General features: G+C 43.1%; 1 protein-coding gene across 3 annotated transcripts in view; it reads right to left on the bottom strand.

The window, feature by feature from the left end:
- LOC126268149 (alpha-1,6-mannosyl-glycoprotein 2-beta-N-acetylglucosaminyltransferase) overlaps positions 1-23,755 on the bottom strand; it is a 429,035-nt gene that overhangs the window by 137,325 nt on the left and 267,955 nt on the right. For 2 of the 3 annotated variants that reach the window (XM_049973686.1, XM_049973688.1), the window contains exon 2: positions 5,371-5,557. The exons of the other annotated variant lie outside the window; for it this stretch is intronic. In XM_049973686.1, coding sequence (XP_049829643.1) covers positions 5,371-5,386 — 16 coding nt within the window. In that variant the 5' untranslated portion in view covers positions 5,387-5,557. The remainder of the gene's footprint in view (positions 1-5,370; positions 5,558-23,755) is intronic. 3 annotated transcript variants of the gene reach the window in all.

Genomic DNA, 23,755 nt, shown 5'->3' with positions numbered 1-23,755 from the left:
GTCTAGGAATTTCGCTAGCCCAAATAATGCAGTTGTGGGCGTTGAGAGGCCCTCGGAGCGTGAAATGAGCTTCGTCGGTCCACAACACGTTATTCAACCAATCGTCATCTTCCGCCATCTTTTGAACTGCCCACACCGCAAATGCCCTCCGCTTCACTAAATCGCCAGGTAACAGTTGACAATGCCGATGGATTTTGTACAGATAGGGTACGCGTAAGTGCCAACGAAACAGTAGTGTATGGAATGCCGGTGCGACGTGCGACTGCACGAGCGCTGACTTCCCCGTGCATAGACGAACCCGCTACACTCTGCAGTCTCCATTTCTTCCTGAACTGTCTCAGCAGCATTACGCCTTGTGCTCGGTCGGCCACTATGGGGTCTATCGTCTAAACAACCCGTGGCTTCGAAGTTCGAAATCAAACTCGCCACAGCTGTATTTGTCAACGGACCTTTACCCGTTCGAATCCCCTTCCTATGGCGATAGGATCGTAACGCTGAAATAGCGCATTCCGCATTCTGATAATACAGCTTCACTAAAAGCGCTTTTTCAGGTAACGTCAACATGCTGCGACTGCTGGCGCATCTGATTCTCTCTCTCATTACAGCTCCTTTTATACACGATTGTCATGCGCAGTCACTGACGTTTTTGCTGTCCAGCGCCATCTGTCGGACATTTTGTGAACATTGTTTTTTTTTTGTTCTAATAAAACCCCATGTCATTCCAAACATGTGTGTCAATTTTTGCCTCTTTATCTACATTATTCCGTGGTTTATTAAGTTTTCAGATTTATACTGACTTTTTGATCACCCGGTATATAGATACGAGGGACGTTCAGTTTTTCTTACAGCCGTTAATATACATACACTATGCGATCATTAGTATCCGGACACTCCTACGTAATGTGGAACTGACCACTAGATGTCACGAGAGGTGGACCCACCAGTATAAAAGAAAGGTGGGGACTATCGTGTTGTCAGTAAAGAAGCAATTACAGCAGATTGGGTCCATCAGGAGAGCTCAGTGACTTTGAACATGGACTAGTCTCCAACAAATCCATCAGGGGCATTTCAGTCGTTCAGAAGCTGTCCACGTTGAATGTTGGTGACGTGATGGTGTAGTGGAAACGCGAAGAAAGAATCACGGTGAGCCGTGGTAAAAATTGCGGTTTTGAAGAGCGCGCCGCAGCACATAGTGTGGAGCAGTCGCCCTCCGTTTCTGGCGGTGACGCCGCTATGGCAGTCGCAGCTTTGGTGTCTCCCTCTGGTGGGAAAGGGGAAAGGTTGCCTGTTCACGTGCATTTAAGGGGCGCTATGAGCTCTGGCTCAGTCTCTCGTCCCCAGCTCGCTAGTCTGTCTCTCGCCCGCATTTGTTAGGCAGTAAGAGAACTCAGCGAGTGGTCGCCCAGTCGGGGCTTAGTTCCTGCATCTGAGTCTGCGCGTTAGGCCGCCAGTCTGCTCGAGTTTGCTCAGGCAATGGTCATTGGCGGTTGGGTTGATCGATTGGTCGGTCGCGCACAGACTCAAGATGACTTGTCCCTCTTGAGCGTCGGCGCATATGTGGTCGCCACGGGAGTCCAGGGGGCCGCTGCGTATAGCGAGGGGTAGTGGCTTCGCGGTCGACACGAGAGTAACAGGAGTCAACCATCGACATCAGTCTGGCCGGTGCGAGCTGCGACGCCGTGAGACGGGAAATCGGCGCGCCTTCCTGCGTCCGTTGAAGCGGCTGGCAGCTGACGGTTCGGGAGAGCGATTTGGGGGTCCTGCGCCAGGTCTTCTCGAGAAATCGCAGTTTATTAGAAGTTAAGTGATTGGTAATACGTTGTTTGATTTACTCTTGTTAAATTCTACTTGTTTTCTTGGTGAGGTCACCAGCCGTTTTGTTTTGGGGTCGTCCCACCATTCTTCTCCGTTTTCCCACCTGCGGGAAGGTGGTTGTTTATAAATTGGGTGGTCCGTTTTTCCCTTGTGGAGTAGGGGCGGGTTAGAGCAACCTGTTGTTCGGGTTGTTCAGTAATCTCCCTATCAATCTACCGTACGTTAGTAGCTGCCTCTGCCATGTTTGTCGGATTTGGTGTGTTAACGAATTTATTGCTAGGAGTGTAACGGCCTAATACCTGAAATATGTTTTGATCTTTGGAAACTTTGATATTATTGCCTATGATCTTGAGAGGTGGTATCTGTGTGCTGTAGAGCATCTTGACCATTGTTCGGACAACCTTGTAGAATTTTATGTAAGATTGCGTTTCATGGGCTTTTATATAAATGATCATTTTAGTATACAAAGTTGCCACCCTTTCACCCTAAGACTTTTCTTAGAAGTTAAAATCAAGTTGCACCTTCACTGGCAAGGTTAATATTTTAATTGTTAGTGTTTTGTACCATTTCCATCCCTCCTACGGGGGTGCACAGTTTGTGTGCTTGTGTAAATTGTTACAACTTTTAGTTTAAAGTAATCTGGTGTGTTGCAAATTTGCACCAGTGTGGTATTTCAGAGGCTGTTGTGAGCGGTCGTAACTTCGGCCGTGTCAAAAGGGAGCGGCAAGGTTCTCTGCCCGAAAGCTCATACAGTCAGAACTTGTTTCTTTATACCTCTGAATAAATTGTAACTTTGATATTTAGAGGATGCTTTCTGATTATAATTTTAAATCTGTTTCTTTTGAAAAATGCTTTTAGGCACTATTAAAGTGAATAAAATTCCCATTTGTTAAAAGGAATTTGGTTATGATTTCATCAGTTACTCCCTGGCAACTCCTTCCATAGTGTGATTACATTTTTTAATGTTCTTCATGAATGGCTAGTAAATAAAATAAATTCTTAAGAATATTCTTTGAAAATAAATCACGGTTCACACGGCTACACAGAGACTAAGCAGACCTCATGTACCGATGGAGAGGTGCCGTCGCCGACTGCGAGGGATGGCTGTAAAAAGCTCTGTACATTATTATTATTATTATTATTATTATTATTAATAATAATAATAATAATAACAATAATAATAGTTTCGTGTGGTTCATTGGCCAGGTGCAAGTGTGTCTATTGGACGCCACTTGGGCAACTTACGTGTCCCTATCCTATCCCAGTTAGCCAACCGAGAAAGAGGACCTGCAGTTTAATGTGGAAATCGGAAAAAGGTGCTATTTCTGGCGACTACTCATACCGTTGAGAGACGAAGGCTAGGTTAAAACGAATCCGTGGTCTGATCGAGATTCGAGCGCACGATCTCTCGGTTTGCAAGTGATTTATTGCTGGACCACCAGGTCTTACATATATAATTACCAGTAGTTCGTCTATAGGTTTTGATCAGTGAGTTTACAAGTGTCAAAATGTGGGGCATATATGGCCATATCTCTTGGCTGCCAATTTTAGAGATACATCAAATGAATTCGCAATTGCGTTTAGGGAGTACCATCAGCTGTAGCACACCCATTTACGGGTATTGCTGTAGCGGATATGCAATCCAGCACGACTGAGTTCTGGGTATGTAAGCACCGACATGTAGGCAACTATGAATTAATTGTTAGGTTTTTAATTTATTACTCATGCCATAACTTTCTTTCTCTTGTTTCACAGAAATGTCAATCAATAGACTTTTGCGTAAAACTTCTAACGTTTTTTTCCTTTAACTATTTCGAATGGAAAAGCAGGTTTTTTAGTCAAACAGATATCTTTACTTTTTAACGGGATGGTTCAAATGGCTCTGAGCACTATGGGACTTAACATCTATGGTCATCAGTCCCCTAGAACGTAGAACTACTTAAAACTAACTAACCTAAGGACATCACACAACACCCAGTCATCACGAGGCAGAGAAAAGCTCTGACCCCGCCGGGAATCGAACCCAGGAACCCGGGCGCGGGAAGCGAGAACGCTACCGCACGACCACGAGCTGCGGACTTTTAACGGGATTTTGAATACAATTGATTGGTTGTTGACAAAGCCAAAAATTCTCTTCCAAATATTCAAATGAACAATTTACATAGTGCGCAAAATATAGAATTACCAGAACAGTTACACGACAATACTTAAAATTTCAATAATGAATTAATCCAATGACGAACATTTATTGTCCGATCAGTTCATAAACAGGCATACTCGTTCTATAACGTGTGATCAGTAAGTAGACTTCTATTCATCAGAAGCAATATCTCTCGAAGACGATATCAATCTTTCAGAAGCCACAGAATGCCCTACCAACCATTTTTTTAAAAAAATTGTTTCTAAAACCAAACACTTTAGTACTACTGCTTCCACAGATAATTGATACATCTGTTTAGATAGTGTTATCAGTAAGAAAGGAAAAATGTCTTTTTATAACTGAGATCAAGCAAACGCAGAAAGTTTCCAGTTATTCAGAACTAAAATACCGATTTTAACTGGTCGATTTTTCACATTCCTATCTCTTGTTATCATTCAGCACCAAACTATACTTAATAATTTTTTCATAATTTGAGGCCACAGTCATAATATATTTCTTTAAAGTCAGTACCGCCAATAGACTGTTCTTTATTTGCAGTGTTACATTTACACGCACATGATTTCGGCTTTAAAGTGCCACGATCAAGTGTTTTAATGTTATACCGTGCCTAGGATGGCATACTGTCGTGTATTTTAAATACGACAGTATGCTATCTTAGGCACTGTATAACATTAAATACGACAGTATGCCATCTTAGGCACTGTATAACATTAAAACACTTGATAATGGCACTTTGAAGCCGAAATCATGATAGTGTAAATGTAACACTGCAAATAAAAAACAGTCCAATGGCGGTACTGACTTTAAAGAAACCGAACTATACGTACGTGAATTATTTTCCTGTACCTAAGAGGTAAACATAACACACACCTCTCACAAACGCGCGGAAAGGGATCATTGCGTTTAGAGGAAGAAAAGACTTTCCTATTAGGCGGCTGACCCGAATCCTCTCCCAGGCAATAGCGTCACACCACTTTTCACTTTCTTTCCGGCTCATAAACGCAACAAAAATATATAACAATATAACAGAAGCAAGTGTCCCCATGTGAAACACACCTCAGCGTTCCCATTTTACAAGAATGAGTTTCCTGGAGTAAGCGGAGTGGAACAGAAACAGAGAGAACATTGATGACGCCCCAACGTATTCTCACAGAACAAAAGTTGCACGATTTACAGAGAAATGGCCTCTATGACGTTCTCTTAAACATTAGGCTGAGCACTAGGTAAAATCAAGCAACAGAAGCAAAGTAACACTAAAGCACAGACAAGAAGCGGACCCCGCACCACTGCGGCGTTAATCCTACGTAAAGAAGAGGCGGCAGTGACGAATTCCTTGCAAACAACGATTAGACGAACACAATGGACCGTTAGATAGTGAACTTTCTGAGACTTACTGTAATGTAACCTCATATTATCTACAGTCACAACGGTCTCTAACAGCAGACAAGACAGCTGACATGAGAAGTTGTGATGCTTTCAGGAGTATCTCGACATTCTCCGGGGCGAAGTGACGCCGTCATGGAGAAAGCCTCCCAGAAACGTGTTCAGGCGTTGCACCATGTCTGCCATAGTGATTCCATCCTGGTGACAATCCGAGAACGTTTTGTATTAGTTCAGTTCAACGAACTACCTCAAGTTTATACGTGGTTTGTTCATTGTGATAGAAGAGACGGAAACGCATTATTTGTCTACATAATTATAATGCAAAAACACAAAAAATTAATTTAACGATCAATACCGTACCGCACTGAGCTGTTTTCTAATTACAATTGTGATTCTACTATATTAACTCTCATAAATCAAGCCAAAATATCACAAAAATAACTCACGGTTGTGTACCACACGAGATAAAAACCAGAATAAAAAAAGACACAGCATGACTAAAACACAAAACACAGTTACTCACGAAAAACTTACGTTCGACTTGTTAAAATTTTTTGAATTAAGTGTTACAAAACATCGATGCGTCACTCTGGTAAATAACTTCAACCTGAATGTGGTTGCCTTGAAATATAGCACAAAAAGCCATGAGTGATTCTGTTAGTGATGGCAGACAGCTCTCATTGAAGTCCACCTAATGATAGCTGATCCTGAAGTCGTAATTAGGAGACAAATAAATGCTCCATTCCACATGCAAACGAGGTTATTAAAATCTAAGTGATCAATTGCCGAACCATTCGCAATAAAGTCCCAGAGTTCCCTCCTAAAAAAAACAGTGGAAATTACATAATATAAAGAAAGTGATTTAAAACTCTAAATTGACGTCAGTGAGGCTTCCGGAGAAAATTTCTGCGTATTGCGGAAAGATAGGCTAATGGGAATTGGAACTGGTGTATTCGTCAGAGAAGACAAGATTCCCCAGTTCACCGAGATGAAAGCGATATCATTTGGGCAAGGCATAAAATCAAGGATAGGCATAAACTTATACCGGTCATTCTATCAACCATCAGACTCACTCTAAAATATAATCGAGAACTTTTGAGAAAACTTCAGCTCGCTAATAATAAGTGTTTGTCAATCATATTATCGTCATTGAAGGAGATTTTAATCTTACACCAGTCGATTCAGTAGATCGTGATGGAAAGCCGCCAAGTGATACCAGATAATACTGAAATAACTACGAACACTGCTCACTATTGAGCGCCCCACTTCCTGTAGCCGGCCGCGGTGGTCTCGCGGTTATGGTGCTCAGTCCGGAACCGCGTGACTGCTACGGTCGCAGGTTCGAATCCTGCCTCGGGCATGGATGTGTGTGATGTCCTTAGGTTAGTTAGGTTTAAGTAGTTCTAAGTTCTAGGGGACTGATGACCTCAGATGTTAAGTCCAATAGTGCTCAGAGCCATTTGAACTTCCTGTAGGATATATTCCAGTTTCACAATATCTCAGCAGTATAGGTGCACCAGCAAACATATTGGTGTGTGTGTGTGTGTGTGTGTGTGTGTGTGTGTGTGTGTGTGTGTGTGTGTGTGTGTGTGTACGTGCACGTTATGCGGCACATTGAACAATTCATTGCAATAATTGTCACCATGGACGAAACCTGGGATCGTTGCTGCCAACCAGTAACGGAAAAGCTACAGTATAATGGTGGGCACTCATTGTAAACCAAGAAAGGTTCTAGGTTGGTGTCGGCAGGGGAGTTTATACCGTTGATCTTATGCGACGAATTGTGTCGTCTTAGACCACCAGACGCTACGAAAGAGCGCTAGCACTAGAGTAATGTGCAAGTAAGGAGACACGTAGGCGATGCGCGTTGTGAAGAGAATACGTTGGGGTGTCATCAATGTGCTCTCTGTTTCTGTTTCACTCCACTTACTCCAGGAAACTCTTTCCTATAAAATGGCAACGCTGAGGTGTGTTTCACATGGGGACACTTGCTTCTGGTTTTGACACTCACTCTCTCTCTCTCTCTCTCTCTCTCTCTCTCTCTCTCTCTCTCTCTGAAATTTGTTCTATCGCTTGTTAATGTAATATTTGCTACGTCAAATGTGTGTTCTCTGTAATAAATGTTACAATAGCCTCATCACGCCAACACAAACACGAAAATCAACGTTAAATATTCGATGCGCAACCTTTATCCTCTAGAGGCAGACGCGGTAGATTGACGCTATTGGCTGTAGCGTGACGTGGTACATCTCCCCTTGCTACTCAGCTTCGCCACAACCTCCCAAAGTGCTTCACACTTAAATCTCTGAAAAATCCGATCTAGAAGGAGTAGGCTGCTGTCTGCAGGTGTTCTGTTGCAGCATAATGCTCAGTCCGGTAAGGCTTGTGCGACATTTGTCACAAAGCCAAACCTAAGGATAGAATGTCTTCCAAGTCCACCATACCACGTCTTTCTCCGAGAAGTTTCCATATGTTTGACGTACGCAAAAAATCAATAGACGAAAAGAAGTTCCTTTTGAGGAAGAGGCACACCACGTGATGCAGGGGCAGTTGTGGATTAACAATGAAATTTATTTTAATTCAATGCCCAGGTAAACTTTTTAGTGACTAAACAGATTTCGAATTTTTATTCATTCATATTAGGCCACTGATACTTCTTGGCCGATAGTTGAGTCAACATTCACGTGGGGCACATATTAGTAGGAGAAAATGACTAAACATTCTAAACCTGAAACTTCCTGGCAGATTAAAACTGTGTGCCGGACCGAGTCTCGAACTCGAGACCTTTGCCTTTCGCGGGCAAGTGCTCTACCAACTGAGCTACCCAAGCATGGCTCACGCCCCGTCCTCACAGTCTTATTTCCGCCAGTACATCGTCTCCTACCTTCCAAACTCTACAGAAGCTCTCCTGCGAACCTTGCAGGACTAGCACTCCTGAAAGAAAGGATACTGCGGAGACATGGCTTAGCCACAGCCTGGGGGTTGTTTCCTGAATGGAGCCTAAACCTGTTTAGTCCTTAAAGAATTTACGAGTGAATGTGAAATAATCTCCATTGACATGAGGTAATGTGCTCCCTGATGTTGCATGCCAATAACATGGCAAATATAAACCAAAACGAATTGTTTCCTACGGGAACTCTGAAAGTGTAAAGAAACTTTATGTCCAAAAGTGGCACAATATTGTGCTCCATACGCACACTAAATCATATTTACAGGAATATTTGTGATGTCATTTTGGCGTGAGTCATAATAGTGGATGGAAACTTGGGGTCGTTTAGCTATATGTCATTAATATACTGACTTGACAAGAGACACAGCTGTTTTATTGATGGTATTTATATCACACAGTGGATTTAGAAATCATACAAATTAAGAGACTTTAACGATCCCTCCAACATTTTCTTGAAATTGAAAGAAATAATCATTTTGTAAAGTTTTTGGCTACACGTATCTGTGATGACGTTTGAACGTTGGTGCACCGTAAAGAGCTTTTTTCTTAAGTACTAGCTGTTCCCAGCCATTCTTTATTGTGGCTCAGTCTAAATGGAAATGAAAGAAAAGGGTAATTAGATATTTCTAATATGTGTGGGAATTGTGAGCACATCCTAATCTCTTCGCCCTCCTGCCTCTGTCCGTCTCCTCCTTCTTCCAATTAAGACTGTTGATATTTTTAAAAATATCCGGGAGTCCAATTTATATATATTTAAAAAATATCATTATCAGCAGAAAGAAGGTTCATAGTTTCAGCTCTCGCCGTTGCACTGCCGTAATACCCAGTGCGGAAGTCATTATTTATTTCCTATTTCTTTCCCAGCCTGTTGCTTTCCATTCCTTTCAAACCAATTATTCATGTAGAAGAAGCAAGGCCACACCAACGTCTGAGTGATGAGCCACCCTTGGCACCAGCGCTTCCCCCTCCCCTCTTACTATTCATCCACCCACAGTTCAGTAGGCGACAACTCGACGCCATTAATATTCCTGGATCTCCCTCTCTCTCTCCGTCACAGTACTAACTGCCGTCCTACTCTGAAACACGCAATTCTCTCCGACATACAGAAGGATGCAAACGGGTTCCAGGGTCACTGGCACGTATGCGGTGGTTTGTGCAGCACACGTGCTCCTAAATGTTGCGGTTTTCACGATTTTCCTTAATTTATGGAGAGCAGTGTATCGCGTTCCTCGGATTTTCGCGGCGAAGCTCGGGGATCCCTTACCGGGAGCCATCAGCGTCAATTACGCAGACAAAGCGCTTAGAGCTGTGCAAATGGCGGACCCGGCTCAGGTTATGGCCGGCGTAATCACCCCAAGGCCGCGAGGTGAGTTTCGCAGCGCGCTGCGCCGAGGTGAATGAGCGGGATTTGCAATTCATATAGGCGAGCATTAAGCGCCCTGTGTTGGGACGCCTCTGGGGCCCGCGCAACCCATTCCTTAGCTGCCTCCTGCCGGCGCTGCTCTGCGACCTCGCTCTTCTTGCCCTTGCAGTTTATGGCTTGTAACCGGATGCAGTAGCGAAAGGCATCCATCATCAGCAACACATGTCCCCTAGACACATGCAACAGCGTGCCGAAAGCTGTAATGTGAAACTGTTATTGAAAGAACGACATCGCTTCCATCAGGCTGTTATTTTAAAATGTCGCTTAATTGAGCAATACCGCTAATTTCGAGCGTTGCACCTCCTCAATTGCTTAACAGTTCTGAGCACATTATACTCATACTGCAAAAGATAAATAAAAAGGTTATGATTTGAGCAGTACCAAGTCGCTAGGTCGCGGTAATTCTTCTGCATTTCATATTTGCCTCTAACGAAGGACGTGCCGTTTAGACGTAACAAAGTGGAGTGCGAAGAGCAGTGGCAGCTCGTAAGTACACATCCTGAGTTTTCGCAGATTTTTAAATTCGGGTAAATATAAGAGTGCGAAGATAATAGCATCTGCTATATAGCAGTTATGCTTATCAATAATACACATAACTTGCTGAAAAAAGAAAGATTAGTCTTCCTGCAATTTTGTTTTTTGTGCATAATCAAGTACAGTTTATGACAAGAATGAAATAATGTTTAAGCTTTCACTACTCTCTGTTTCGCGTTTTTGTGTAAGTGGGAATTTTCGTTCTTTTTTATTTTGTCGGACAAATGTACGAGATCCCTAATACATGCATTAGTTAACGAATTAACTTCCGGGCTGAAGATGCGACATTCTTACGTTGCACTCACAAAACTACATACGCTTATTATACACTTCTTCGCTAAATGTCCGCTTGTAGACAATCTTATTTGATTTCATCACTTTCTCTGACAACGGATCTAGTCTGGGTGGCCCTAATCCCTTTGGGGCTAACTTTTCCTATAAATTTTCTTTTCTGAAAGCGCTTAAATCAGATTCAACAGAGTTCAGGTCGACACTACACAGGAAAGCAGATTGCCCGCCGGAGTGGCCGAGCGGTTCTAGACGCTACGGTCGCAGGTTCGAATCCTGCCTCGGGCATGGATGTGTGTGGTGTCTTTAGCTTAGTTAGGCTTAAGTAGTTCTAAGTTATAGGGGACTGATGACCTCAGAAGCTAAGTCCCATATTGCTCAGAGCCATTTGAACCATTTTTGAAAGCCGATTCCTGCACAGTGAACAACCAACTAAAAAAAAAAAAAAAAAAAAAAAAAAAAAAAAACTGCCGTTTGCGGAAATGATTAAACTCAAGCAGCACTACCCACCAACAAGGTCACTTGACCAGAATACAAGTGAGGCGCTGAGATTCAAAATGGTTCAAATGGCTCTAAGCACTATGGGACTTAACATCTGAGATCATCAGTCTCCTAGACTTAGAACCAATTAAACCTAACTAACCTATGGACATCACACATATCCACGTCCGAGGCAGGATTCGAACCTGCGACCATAGCGGTCGCGCGGTTACAGACTGAAGCGCCTAGAACCGCTCGGCCACAACGGCCGGCCGAAGCTTAACTCCAAGAACCAAGAGGGAATAATAAGACTGGACGACCAAGAACTAAGTGCTGGGATTAAAAAGACTGTAAGACAGGGCCCCTACTGTTCCTTCTGTACATTGAAGAAGCAATGATGGAAATAAAAGAAAGATTCAGGAGTGGGACTGAAATTCAAGATGCAAGGATAACAATGATACGATTCGCTAATGACATTGCTATCCTGAGTGAAAGTGAAGAACAGTTATATGATCTGCTGAATGAAATGAACAATCTAATGAGTACAGTATATGGACTGAGAGTAAATAGAAGAAATACAGAAGTAATGAGTAGTAGAAGAAATGAGAACAGTTAGAAACGCAACATCAGAATTTTGCCTAGTCGGCAAAATAACCAACGACGGACGGAGCTAAGAGGACATCAAAAGCAGACTAACACTGGCAAAAAGGGCAGTCCTGGCCAAGAGAAGTCTACTAATATCAACTATAGGCCTTAATCTGAGGAAGAAATTTCTGAGATATTGTATGGTAGTGAAACATGGACTGTGGGAAAACCGGAAAAGAGAATCGATGCATTTGAGAAATGTTGCTGCAGACGAATGTTGAAAATTAGGTGGACTGGTAAGTCTGAAATGAGTATGTTCTGCGCAGAATCGTGGAGGAAGGAACAGGATCATAGGAAACCTGTTAGGACACCAGGAAAGTCTTCCATGGTACTAGAGGGAGCTGTAGAGGGTAAAAACCGTAGAGGAAGACAGAGATTGTAATACATCCAGCAAATAACTGAGGATGTAGATTGCAAGTGCTACTCTGAGATGAACAGGTTGGCACAGAAGAGGAATTCGTGGTGGGCCGCATCAAACCAGCCAGAAGATTGATGACTAAAAAATAAAGTAAAATAAAATCGAAGAGAATTGCGACAGGTTAGGATACAGCTACATATTTTTTATAATTGAAAATGAAGGAGTAATTCTTTATAAACCTTCACCTAACGTAGGTCAACTATCATTGGCGATGATAGGTCGGAAGCAAGGAATTGAACGACATAACAAATCCAAATTTATCTACGTGAACGAAACAGACACAGCATGGTCACTTTAAAAAGCCATATAAACGACACTACTACGTAGGTCGACATTTGACCTGCGTTTCTGCTCAATGTACACTGTACCAACATAACGAGAACAACGAGAACGAAATTTCATTGGCATCAGAGCCATCTCTATGACAAGTAGAAAACTTCTCTTCGTAGGTATATTTCTTCATATGAGGAACTTCTATTTCGCTAGAAAGAAGAGAGTGCCATTTAAACTTGGTGTGTGTGTGTGTGTGTGTGTGTGTGTGTGTGTGTGTGTGTGTGTGTGTGTGTGTCGCACTCACAGGAAACACGGTAGGCCGCCAAAAATTCCGTCCAGGCGCCGCGAACCCGCGCGGCCTCCGCTCGTGCTGCGATCTGGTGGTCGCGGTAATTAATAGCGACGCTGTTCTAATTACTGGCCCCATTCAAGCCGACGTTCGGCCCGCACTTCAGCCGCCTAATTAAGCCAACCCAAGGACCCTCCTTTTTTCTCGTTTTAGGGAAAGGGAACGGACCGTTTCGGAGAACTTCACGCTCGCGGCTAGAAGTAGAAAAGAGGCACAAGAGCAGAAATTACCTTCCAGTAATTAATGGCACTCAACTCCTATCGCCGCTCACAACTCGCCGACGTTAGTACAATAGCAGTTGTCTACGCTTTGTTCCATAAAGTGGCGGAACGGCAGCAGAGACGGTGAAGTGCTTCCAGCGCTTGATTTCGCAAGCAAAGCACATAGGTACTTTGCAAATAGGACGCAATATTCTGAGAGAGACTATACAGAAGTATTCTTTACAGACCACTATTCGTCGAACTCGTCTCTTGAAAGGTCTTAACGTAGAAATATCAGGTGACATTCGTAAAGACAATCTAGGCCCGTGCTTTATCATACCTATCATCTTATTTAATTACTGTACAGAACTGTGGATGATTTTTATAAAACACCACAAATCTGAATATAGCTGTTAGACCGAAAGCTTGGGTTATTGAAGCACCAGTAGACAAACTATTCTGTTATGCGTACCTCCGAGAACTGCTAGTAAGTAGCTGAAAAATATTGTGCCCTGAAAAAATGGTTCAAATGGCTCTAAAGCACTATGAGACTTAATATCTGAGGTCATCAGTCCCCTAGACTGAGAGCTTCTTAAACCTAATTACGTATCGACTTCACACACATCCATGCCCGAGGGAGGAATAGAGCCTGCGACAGTAGCAGCAGCGCGGTTCTGGACTGAAGCGCCTAGAACCGCTCGGCCACACTGGCCGGTTATTGGCTCTAAGCACTATGGGACTTAACTTCTGAGGTCATTAGTCCCCTAGAACTTAGAACTACTTAAACATAACTAACCTAAGGACATCACACACATCCATGCCCGAAGCAGGATTCGAGCATGCGATCGTAGCGGTCGCGCGGTTCCAGACTGTAGCGCCTAGAACCGCTCGGCCACCACGGTCGGCGGGCCGGTTATTATGTCCTCCTTTGATGTTATAATCGCGCTATGACAGCATTTGGTGTGGACTTCGGAATAATATATTTTTGTGTGTTTAATACTCCTGTTTAAATCGAGATACTCAAGCAAGTATGGTTTATTTTTAAAATTAACGACATACTTTTTGGGGGCCTTCGAACACTCTTGAGAAGACGAGTACAGTAATACAACGCTCGTTAATGTTGGAGCTGGAGCTTTTCGCAAAAATATCCGAAAAATATTTTGAAATTGTAACGAAAGGCGGCCAGAATCGACTATTTCGGTGTACGCTTCACCTTCCATTGTTTCAGTTTACCTAGCACGACTGCACTACAGAGAAAACCTATAATGCTGCCGCCTCTGAATACGACATAAATACAGCTCAGATTGTTGTAAATGCCGATGTCAATGTCAAGTATATTTGAATGAATTTAGGAAAATCATTTAAAATGTATTTCACACTCAGGCGTTCGTCAAACCAGAGACGTATGTGAGCCAATTTGCCAACATGGCTAAAGTCATGTAGGAAGACGGCAGTGTTCAAGGCATGCTCATAATACTAGAAAGAGCAGCACGTGGTAGTCGAGACTATTGAAATAAACGTCCTGGTTCATGTTCAGGATAAACTGATTGTAATTTTATAAAGATCAGATTGAACATTTCTGCATCTACAGGGTGTTTCAAAAATGACCCGTATATTTGAAACGGCAATAAAAACTAAACGAGCAGCGATAGAAATACATCGTTTGTTGCAATTTGCTTGGGACAACAGTACATTTTCAGGCGGACAAACTTCCGAAATTACAGTAGTTACAATTTTCAACAACAGATGGCGCTGCAAGTGATGTGAAAGATATAGAACACAAAGCAGTCTGTGGGTGCGCCATTTTGTACGTCGTCTTTCTGCTATAAGCGTGTGCTGTTCACAACGTGCAAGTGTGCTGTGGACAACATGGTTTATTCCTTAGAACAGAGGATTTTTCTGGTGTTGGAATTCCACCGCCTAGAACACAGTGTTGTTGCAACAAGACGAAGTTTTCAATGGGGGTTTAATGTAACCAAAGGACCGAAAAGCGATACAATAAAGGATCTGTTTGAAAAATTTCAACGGACTGGGAACGTGACGGATGAACGTCCTGGAAAGGTAGGGCGGCAGCGTACGGCAACCACAGATCGCAACACGCAGCTAGTGCAGCAGGTGATCCAACAGCGGCCTCGGGTTTCCGTTCGCCGTGTTGCAGCTGCGGTCCAAATAGCGCCAACGTCCACGTATCGTCTCATGCGCCAGAGTTTACACCTCTATCCATACAAAATTCAAACGCGGCAACCCCTAAGCGCCGCTACCATTGCTGCACGAGAGACATTCGCTAACGATATAGTACACAGGATTAATGACGGCGATATGCATGTGGGCAGCATTTGGTTTACTGACGAGGTTATTTTTACCTGGACGGCTTCGTCAATAAACAGAACTGGCGCATATGGGAAACCGAAAAGCCCCATGTTGCAGTCCCATCGTCCCTGCATCCTCAAAAAGTACTGGTCTGGGCCGCCATTTCTTCCAAAGGAATCATTGGCCCATTTTTCAGATCCTAAACGATTACTGCATCACGCTATCTGGACATTCTTCGTGAATTTGTGGCGGTACAAACTGCCTTAGACGACACTGCGAACACCTCGTGGTTTATGCAAGATGGTGCCCGGCCACATCGCACGGCCGACGTCTTTAATTTCCTGAATGAATATTTCGATGGTCGTGTGATTGCTTTGGGCTATCCGAAACATACAGGAGGCGGCGTGGATTGGCCTCCCTATTCGCCATACATGAACCCCTGTGACTTCTTTCTGTGGGGACACTTGAAAGACCAGGTGTACCGTCAGAATCCAGAAACAATTGAACAGCTGAAGCAGTACATCTCATCTGCATGTGAAGCCATTCCGCCAGACACGTTGTCAAACGTTTCGGGAAATTTCATTCAGAGACTACGCCATAGTATTGCTACGCATGGTGGATATGTGGAAAATATCGTACTATAGAGTTTCCCAGACCGCAGCGCCATCTGTTGTTGACAATTGTAACTACTGTAATTTCGAAAGTTTGTCTGCCTGAAAATGTACTGTTGTCCCAATCATATTGCAACAAACGGTGTATTTCTATCACTGCTCGTTTAGTTTGTATTGGCGTTTCAAATATACCGGTCATTTTTGAAACATCCTATATTTTGAAAGTGGTGGGAAGATGGATCACTTGCTTTAATTCAATATAAATATAAAATTACGTTCTCCATAAAATGAACAACAGGCATAGTATCCTATGACTACAGTATCCATGACAATCACACAGGCTCAGTCGCAGGTGAGGTAGGTGGCAGACTTTTTATTGGCAGTGTAGTGGGAAAACGCAGTCTAAGAAGGACTTTCAAAGAATACTGCTGAAGCGTGTGGGACCCATACCTAATATACTGAACGTATACGTGGAAGGCCGGCACGAATGGTCACAGTTTTCAAGACGTCGTCGTCGTCGTCGCAGTTATCGATGCGTGATGCTCGTACCCGAGTTTTCATTTCTCTCCTGAGATTTCCTTTGTCACGGTTCAGGCGTGGAAGTGCCGTTGATGGCTTAGCAATCCAATCCTAGCTTGGAACAGGCGGCCACAGACATTACAGCTGATGAAAGGTGGAGGAAGTGGCTGAGCCTGGAGGAGTTTACGTCTCCAGCGTTTGTCATTCTCCATTCTTCGACGTTCCAGCTCAAACTTTTGAAGAGCATTTGAGGTAACTGAGCGCCAGCGACTTCGATCTTCTGCCATTATGGACCAGTTACTCGGATGGATGTTCAAGTTTTTCAGATTTTTCTTGTACTGATCCTTATAACGTTTGAGAGGGGCACCTCGTGGCCTTTTACCTGTGCTCACTTCGCTGTACAGCATTTGGCGTGGAAGTCTGTCATTTTTCATCCGCTGGTCATGTCCGACCCATCTGAGTTTATGCCCAATGATAAGAGCTTCCATGCTATACAGTTTTGCTTTCTCAAGAACAGCCGTGTTGGATATGAAGTCATGCCATTTCAGGTTCATGATATATCTTAGCTTCTGTTGGTTAAAATGTTCTAGTTAGTTTCTTCAGATCACAGCAATATAACGTCAAGGTTTCGCAACTATATAGCAGGGTGGAAATGACTACAGCTTTGTACACCATCAGTTTGGTGTACAGTGTCAGATCTTTATTCAGGAAGACACGCTTTGTAAGACGTCCAAATTCTACATGGGTAGCACGTAATCTATTCTCCACATCTTTTCCAGATGAGCAGTTAGATGACAGTATGCTTCCTAGGTAGAGGAAACGGTCCACTTGTTCCAAGGGTGTATCATAAATAGAAATGCTGAAATCCGGAACGGAGGAGCTAGAAGTTGGTTGCGCCATCACCTTTGTCTGGAATGCGCAGTGCGTATCTATATTTCGGTTACTGTGTGGCCGTCTCCACTGCAGTAAATGAACGTTAAAACATTAAAAACACTTATACACGCACAAAGTCCCAAATGGGCTTTTCATGTCGGATATTTAACAAAGAAATTCGCTAAACAGTCGTGAAAGTTGAGAAGTTTTTTATTTTCGTTTCGCTGCCAGTTTCGGCAGTTCAGTATGCCATCTTCAGGCTCCATATTCACCTCTCAAAAATTATGGATACAGGCATACTGGGGCCATCCGTTTCTGGATGTTGTGAATTCTCAAGTGCTTCCTTCGAAGACTTGAGTTGCAGTCGAGTCTTCGAAGAAAGCACTTGAGAATTCACAACTTCCAGAAACAGATGGCCCCAGTATGCCACCAACTATAATTTTTGAAAGGTGTATGTGTACGGGGTCCGAAGATGGCATACCGAATTTCGGAAACAGGTAGCGACAACAAAATAAAATAACTTCTCAATATTCACGGCTGTCTGCCATAATTTCTTTGTTAAATGTTCGACCAGCCACCTTCCCACGTTCACATTGGATCGACAGGCGTTCATGTCAGAGGTTGAGTTGTGACTTAGTAGATGTTGTTTTTCCGATTTCCTTGTGTGCCAGGGGTTCTCATACTTTTCCTTTGTCCAAATTCTTCGGCAGTCTTGGCATTTTATCGGAACACCTTGTTTACTTTAAAGGTTAATAAAATTTGTAAAAATGAAAAAAAATATTTTTTTAGTCTGTGACTACTTCAGTTCTAAACCTTAGCTGATAACACAGAAATCAGAATAATTTTTTTTTTGAAAAATAAAATATATGTCGAAAAAAACCATCATGTTATTGAAAGTTTTTCACGGAACACTTATTTACTCTCCGTGGGAAACCAGTGTTCCGTGGAACAAAGTTTTGGACACGCTGCTGTATGCGGTATACGGTGCCTCTTTGAAACGCCATAAACTTGGGCTACCTTACAAGGGGAGGCCACGATGTTTGGAACGCGGATTTTCTGTAAACTTCGTACACTCGTAGTACTCCATGAGGACAACAACACGTGTAAGCAGTAGCGCGTACTTCCCAAGCGTTATTGAGAAAACCGCAAGAGTGAGCCGGCACGGTAGCTCAGCGTGTTCCGTCAGAGGGTTTAGTTACCCTCTGTAATAAAAAACCTGAGTGAACCTAACAACGAACAATCTGAACGGGTGTCATCGGATGTCCGCCACGAACAAATTCAACGAACAATGTAGAACAAAATGAGACAAAAAAAGAGAGTTAGCTTCACTTTCTAATAACAGAACTGAGCGAACTGATGAACGAACAAACTGAACGGGTGTCGTCGGACGTCCGCCCTAAACAAATTCAACTAACAATATAGAACAAAATGTTTCTTAAAAAAAAAAAAAGTTTTTGGCGTTCAAGCCGATGGATCGCTGGATCGAGTTCCGTTCGTCAGTTTTTTTATTTATTTTCAATACCGTGCTTTTCTTTATTATTTATATTACAATTGATATTGTGGGGAAAATACGTGTAATCATATGAAATTTTATTAAATTCAGAATGTTATTTGGCACTCTACTAATTTTTACTATCACAAATAATGTAATATTCATAACAATTGACTAATAAACGATCAAACGCATTAAGTGATACTGAAAATGTATGCTTGCCCATGATTTGAGAAATCCCTAATGTCTGGAAGCAGCCCGAAACGACTTGTTACCTCCAAGTTTTGACCGGCACAGGCGGCTTTCGAAAGATGTACAATTAATCGTCACTTTCGACATTAGAGTTGCAGAATGGTATTTCTCGTAAAAACCTGGAAAACATAAAGTTAAACGGCACCAGCTGCATTGAATCAATGCTATTTTTTCCGCATTCGCAAGGTCTTCTGACGTTTTCCGTGCAAAAACAAACCTCGTTAACATTTTCCAAAACCTCTCTTTCAGACGATAGTTTGGAAGCAAACCATGCATAACGCAGTATTCCCTTAAAAATCGGTTCTGATAATTGGTTATGCAGTATCGAGTTCATTTTAATAGCGTCTTCCGAGAAGTAATTTCTCGTTCTCTTTCGATTAGATACGAACAGTTTTGAAAACACGGACAAGCATACATTTTCAGTACCACTTTATGCGTTAGGTCGTTTACTAGTCGATAGTTATGAATATTATATTATTTGTGATAGTAAAAAATAGTAGACTGCCAAATAACATTGTAAATTTAATAAAATTTCATCCGATTACACGTATTTTTCCTATTATATCAATTGTAGCATAAATAGTAAAGAAGATGACTGTGTTGAAAATAAAAAAAGAACTGACGAACGGAACTCGATCCAGCGGCTTGAACGCCAACCGCTCTTTTTTTTTTTTTTTGTGGCTCTGAGCACTATGGGACTTAACTTCTGGGGTCATCAGTCCCCTAGAAATTAGAACAACTTAAACCTAACTAACCTAAGGACATCACACACATCCATGCCCGAACAGGATTCGAACCTGCGACCGTAGCGGTCACGCGGTTCCAGACTGTAGCGCCTAGAACCGCTCGCTCACTCCGGCCGGCACTTTCTTTTTTTTTTAACATTTTTTTCTATATTGTTCGCTGAATTTGTTTAGGGCGAACGTCCGATGACACCCGTTCAGTTTGTTCGTTCATCCGTTCGCTCAGTTTTTTTTTATTGGAAAGGGAAGCTAACGCTCTGATCTAAAACGCTTTTCTTTTTTTTAATCTCATTTTGTTCTATTTTGCTCGTTGCGTCTGCTCGGGGCGGACGTCCTAAGACATCCGTTTAAGTTCGTTGTTGATGGATTAACTCAGTTTTTGTATTACAAAGGGTAGCTAACCCTCTGACCGAATACGCTGAGCTACCGTGCCGGTGGGGCACCAATCGGCTGCTGCCGCTTCATGGTCAAAATGGCAGCGCACAGTTATATATTTGACGACCGAAATTATCTTGCCATTTTCTCAGTAACGCTTAAGAAGTACCCGCTACTGGTTACACATTTTGTTGTCCTCATGGAGTACTACGAGTGTACGAAGTTTACAGTAAATCCGCGTTCCAAACGTCGTGGCCTCCCCTTGTTAGTTGCGGAAGCACCCACCACAGGAGCACACACAATTTTCGCGCGATCGAATTAACTTAGCTACGACATAATGCTCTCACAGCTCCACAGAACGGTGTTCTGACTACTACTGACACTTGCGACGTATTGAGGACATCCCACAGGCACCGCTCGTGGTCAAATAAAGTAGCACAACCCGCAGGTTTGGCCAGGATCTGCATGCATTTCTCTTAGTGTTCCCATATCTTTTGTCCAACTTGTGTACATTCCACTTCAGTGCCAATGGTAGAGGCCCAGCTGACCGCCTGGTACCACTTCATTCTCTCCTCCCCTCCCCCCCCCCCCTCCTCCTTCAACACAACATACAGAGTGTTACGAAAAGGTACGGCCACACTTTCAGGAAACATTCCTCACACACAAAGAAAGAAAATATGTTATGTGGACATGTGTTCGGAAACGTTTACTTTCCATGTTAGAGCTCATTTTATTACTTCTCTTCAAATCACATTAATCATGGAATGGAAACACACAGCAACAGAACGTACGAGTGTGACTTCAAACACTTTGTTACGGGAAACGTTCAAAATGTCCTCCGTTATCGAGGATACATGCATCCACCCTCCGTCGCATGGAATCCTTGATGCGCTGATGCAGCCCTGGAGAATGGCGTATTGTATCACAGTCGTCCACAATACGAGCACGAAGAGTCTCTACATTTGGTACCGGGGTTGCGTAGACAAGAGCTTTCAAACGACCCCATAAATGAAAGTGAAGAGGGTTGAGGTCACGAGAGCGTGGAGGACATGGAATTGGTCCGCCTCTACCAATCCATCGGTCACCGAATCTCTTGTTGAGAAGCGTACGAACACTTCGACTGAAATGTGCAGGAGCTCCATCGTGTATGAACCACACGTTGTGTCGTACTTGTAAAGGCACATGTTCTAGCAGCACAGGTAGAGTATCCCGTATGAAATCATGATAACGTGCTCCATTGACCTTAGGTGGAAGAACATGGGGCCCAATCAAGATATCACCAACAATGCCTGCCCAAACGTTCACAGAAAATCTGTGTTGACGACGTGATTGCACAATTGCGTGCGGATGCTCGTCAGCCTACACATGTTGCTTGTGAAAATTTAAAATTTGATCACGTTGGAATGAAGCCTCATCCGTAAAGAGAACATTTGCACTGAAATGAGGATTGACACATTGTTGGATGAACCATTTGCAGAAGTGTACCCGTGGAGGCGAATCAGCTGCTGATAGTGCCTGCACACGCTGTACATGGTACGGAAAAAACAACTGGTTCCCCCCGTAGCACTCTCCATACAGTGACGTGGTCAACGTTACCTTGTACAGCAGCAACTTCTCTGACGCTGACATTAGGGTTATTGTCAACTGCTCGAAGAATCGCCTCGTCCATTGTAAGGTGTCAGGTAAATCCAACACCTTCCATGAAAACCCTGACATAATAAGCAAATCTACTAGTTGTCACATAGCTCCGAATAAATCGTGACATTAAATTAACCGAAGTAATACGAGTAACGAGTGAGCAAATGGAATACCACAGACTAACACAAGAATGCCTAAATGCATGTCGTACCTTCCCACCGTGAGGCAGACGCATTTCTGAGGGGAGAAACGAGGACAGAAGCCGAGAGCAGAACCGTGTTAAGCTAGAAGGCCCTACGATAAGTGACGGGCTGGACACCCACGTCGCCAGCTAACCACTAGGGATCACCACCCGCACTTTTTAGCGTGAGACTTTTTCGCGTCTCAGGTACGTCAAGGACCACCCCCCAGCCCATGTTAAAAGCTAGAGCCCTCCAGAAAAACAGTATAGATCTTACGATAACACAAAAAGGGCCACTACCACCCGCAAGTTTTAGCGTGAGACTTTTTCGCGTCTCAAGTACGTCAAGGACCCCCCCCCCCCCCCCAGCCCATGTTAAAACATAGAGCCCTCCAGAAGAACAGTATAGATCTTAGGATAACGCTAAAAGGACCACACCAGCTGCAGGTTTTAGCGTGAGAGTTTTTAGCGTCTCTGTTACGTTGCAAACTTTAAAAACATTGCCCCACCACGAAAAGTATAACGTTTCTCATTCGATAGACAGAATTTTTGCAGGCGGAGCTTAAGGTTAACATGAGACCCTGATTGGTCAGATGAAAACATAGCCAGATAGTTTTTTAAACTAACTTCGGTAAATTGTAGCAAGGAGAAGTTAGGAGAGTTAGTTCCGAGACGGCGAGCTGGATGGCTGGTGCTCGGGCCGCTGCCGCCCTGACGCTGCCTAAACACCGACAAGGTAATGACCGCACGCGATGCCGCATTTTTGAGCGCATAAGGCTTCACTCAGAACTGCAGAAGTCTCATCTGTTACACCCCTTTTTTGCGTAATACTAATGTTGATCGTTAATTAAAACTCATGGTGTTCACATTTGCCACTTGAAGTAAAGATCTGAAACGCGATGATTTTTCTATTTTATAGTTATTGAGAAGCCACGTCAGCCACTGTAATTTACGACAGGTTAGATTAGTAATTAAAGATAATTGAGGGTCACTGTAGACCATTTTGATAGTTTTTTCTTTTGTGAAACTTAATTTAAACATAGATTATAGATGTGATATGGCATAGGTCATCCTTCGATCGATCGTAGAACTTGGAAACCCACTCAGGGAATATTCGTTCACATTTTTGTTGAACGCAGTTGGTTTTTACCATCCTGTATTAAAACATTTCTTTTTATCAATAGTGCAATTTATAAACGATGTTTTGTGAGTAGAATAAAATTTCCAATAGTAAACTTAACTGCTTTTTCGACGTTATTTTACCAGCTAACTAAAAATAGGAAAGCCTTGAACCCTTTCCACTATATTTAGTTAGTAAGATTCTTTTATAGGGAGTGCAGTGGAGCTGACGCTGAGATCATTTAGTACTTGGTTATATCATCGCTAGTCTCACTGAACTCTTCTGAATTCTACATGTCATGTGTGGTCTGGCGTCTCCTTACCAGCAACAGGTCCCAGGTTCAAACAAGTCAATTCCCTAAAAAACACGCTCAGAGCGTCGTTGCGCGAAAGTGGTAGGGAGACACGATATAGTACAATCAGACACCACCATGAATGTTTAGACCATTGCAGGTGTCCTCGCCGTTCTAGGTCTTCCCCCAGTCGCGAGTCATAGGCTGGAATGTTCCATGCCCCCTAATACGCCGATCAATTGCTTCGAACGTCTTCCTGTCGGGACACGTTCGTTCTGGAAATCTGTCTCGACACAAACGTACCGCGTCACGGCTATTGCCCCGTGCTAATCCATAGATGAAATTCCGCATTTCTAAACATAGCACTGACTGCAAAACCACGTTCGTGATGAACACTAACCTGTTGATGCTACGTACTGATGTGCTTGAT

This window comes from Schistocerca gregaria, chromosome 4, assembly GCF_023897955.1.
Source record: "Schistocerca gregaria isolate iqSchGreg1 chromosome 4, iqSchGreg1.2, whole genome shotgun sequence".
NCBI lineage: Eukaryota > Metazoa > Arthropoda > Insecta > Orthoptera > Acrididae > Schistocerca > Schistocerca gregaria.
This window is presented reverse-complemented; position numbering and strand designations above follow the sequence as displayed.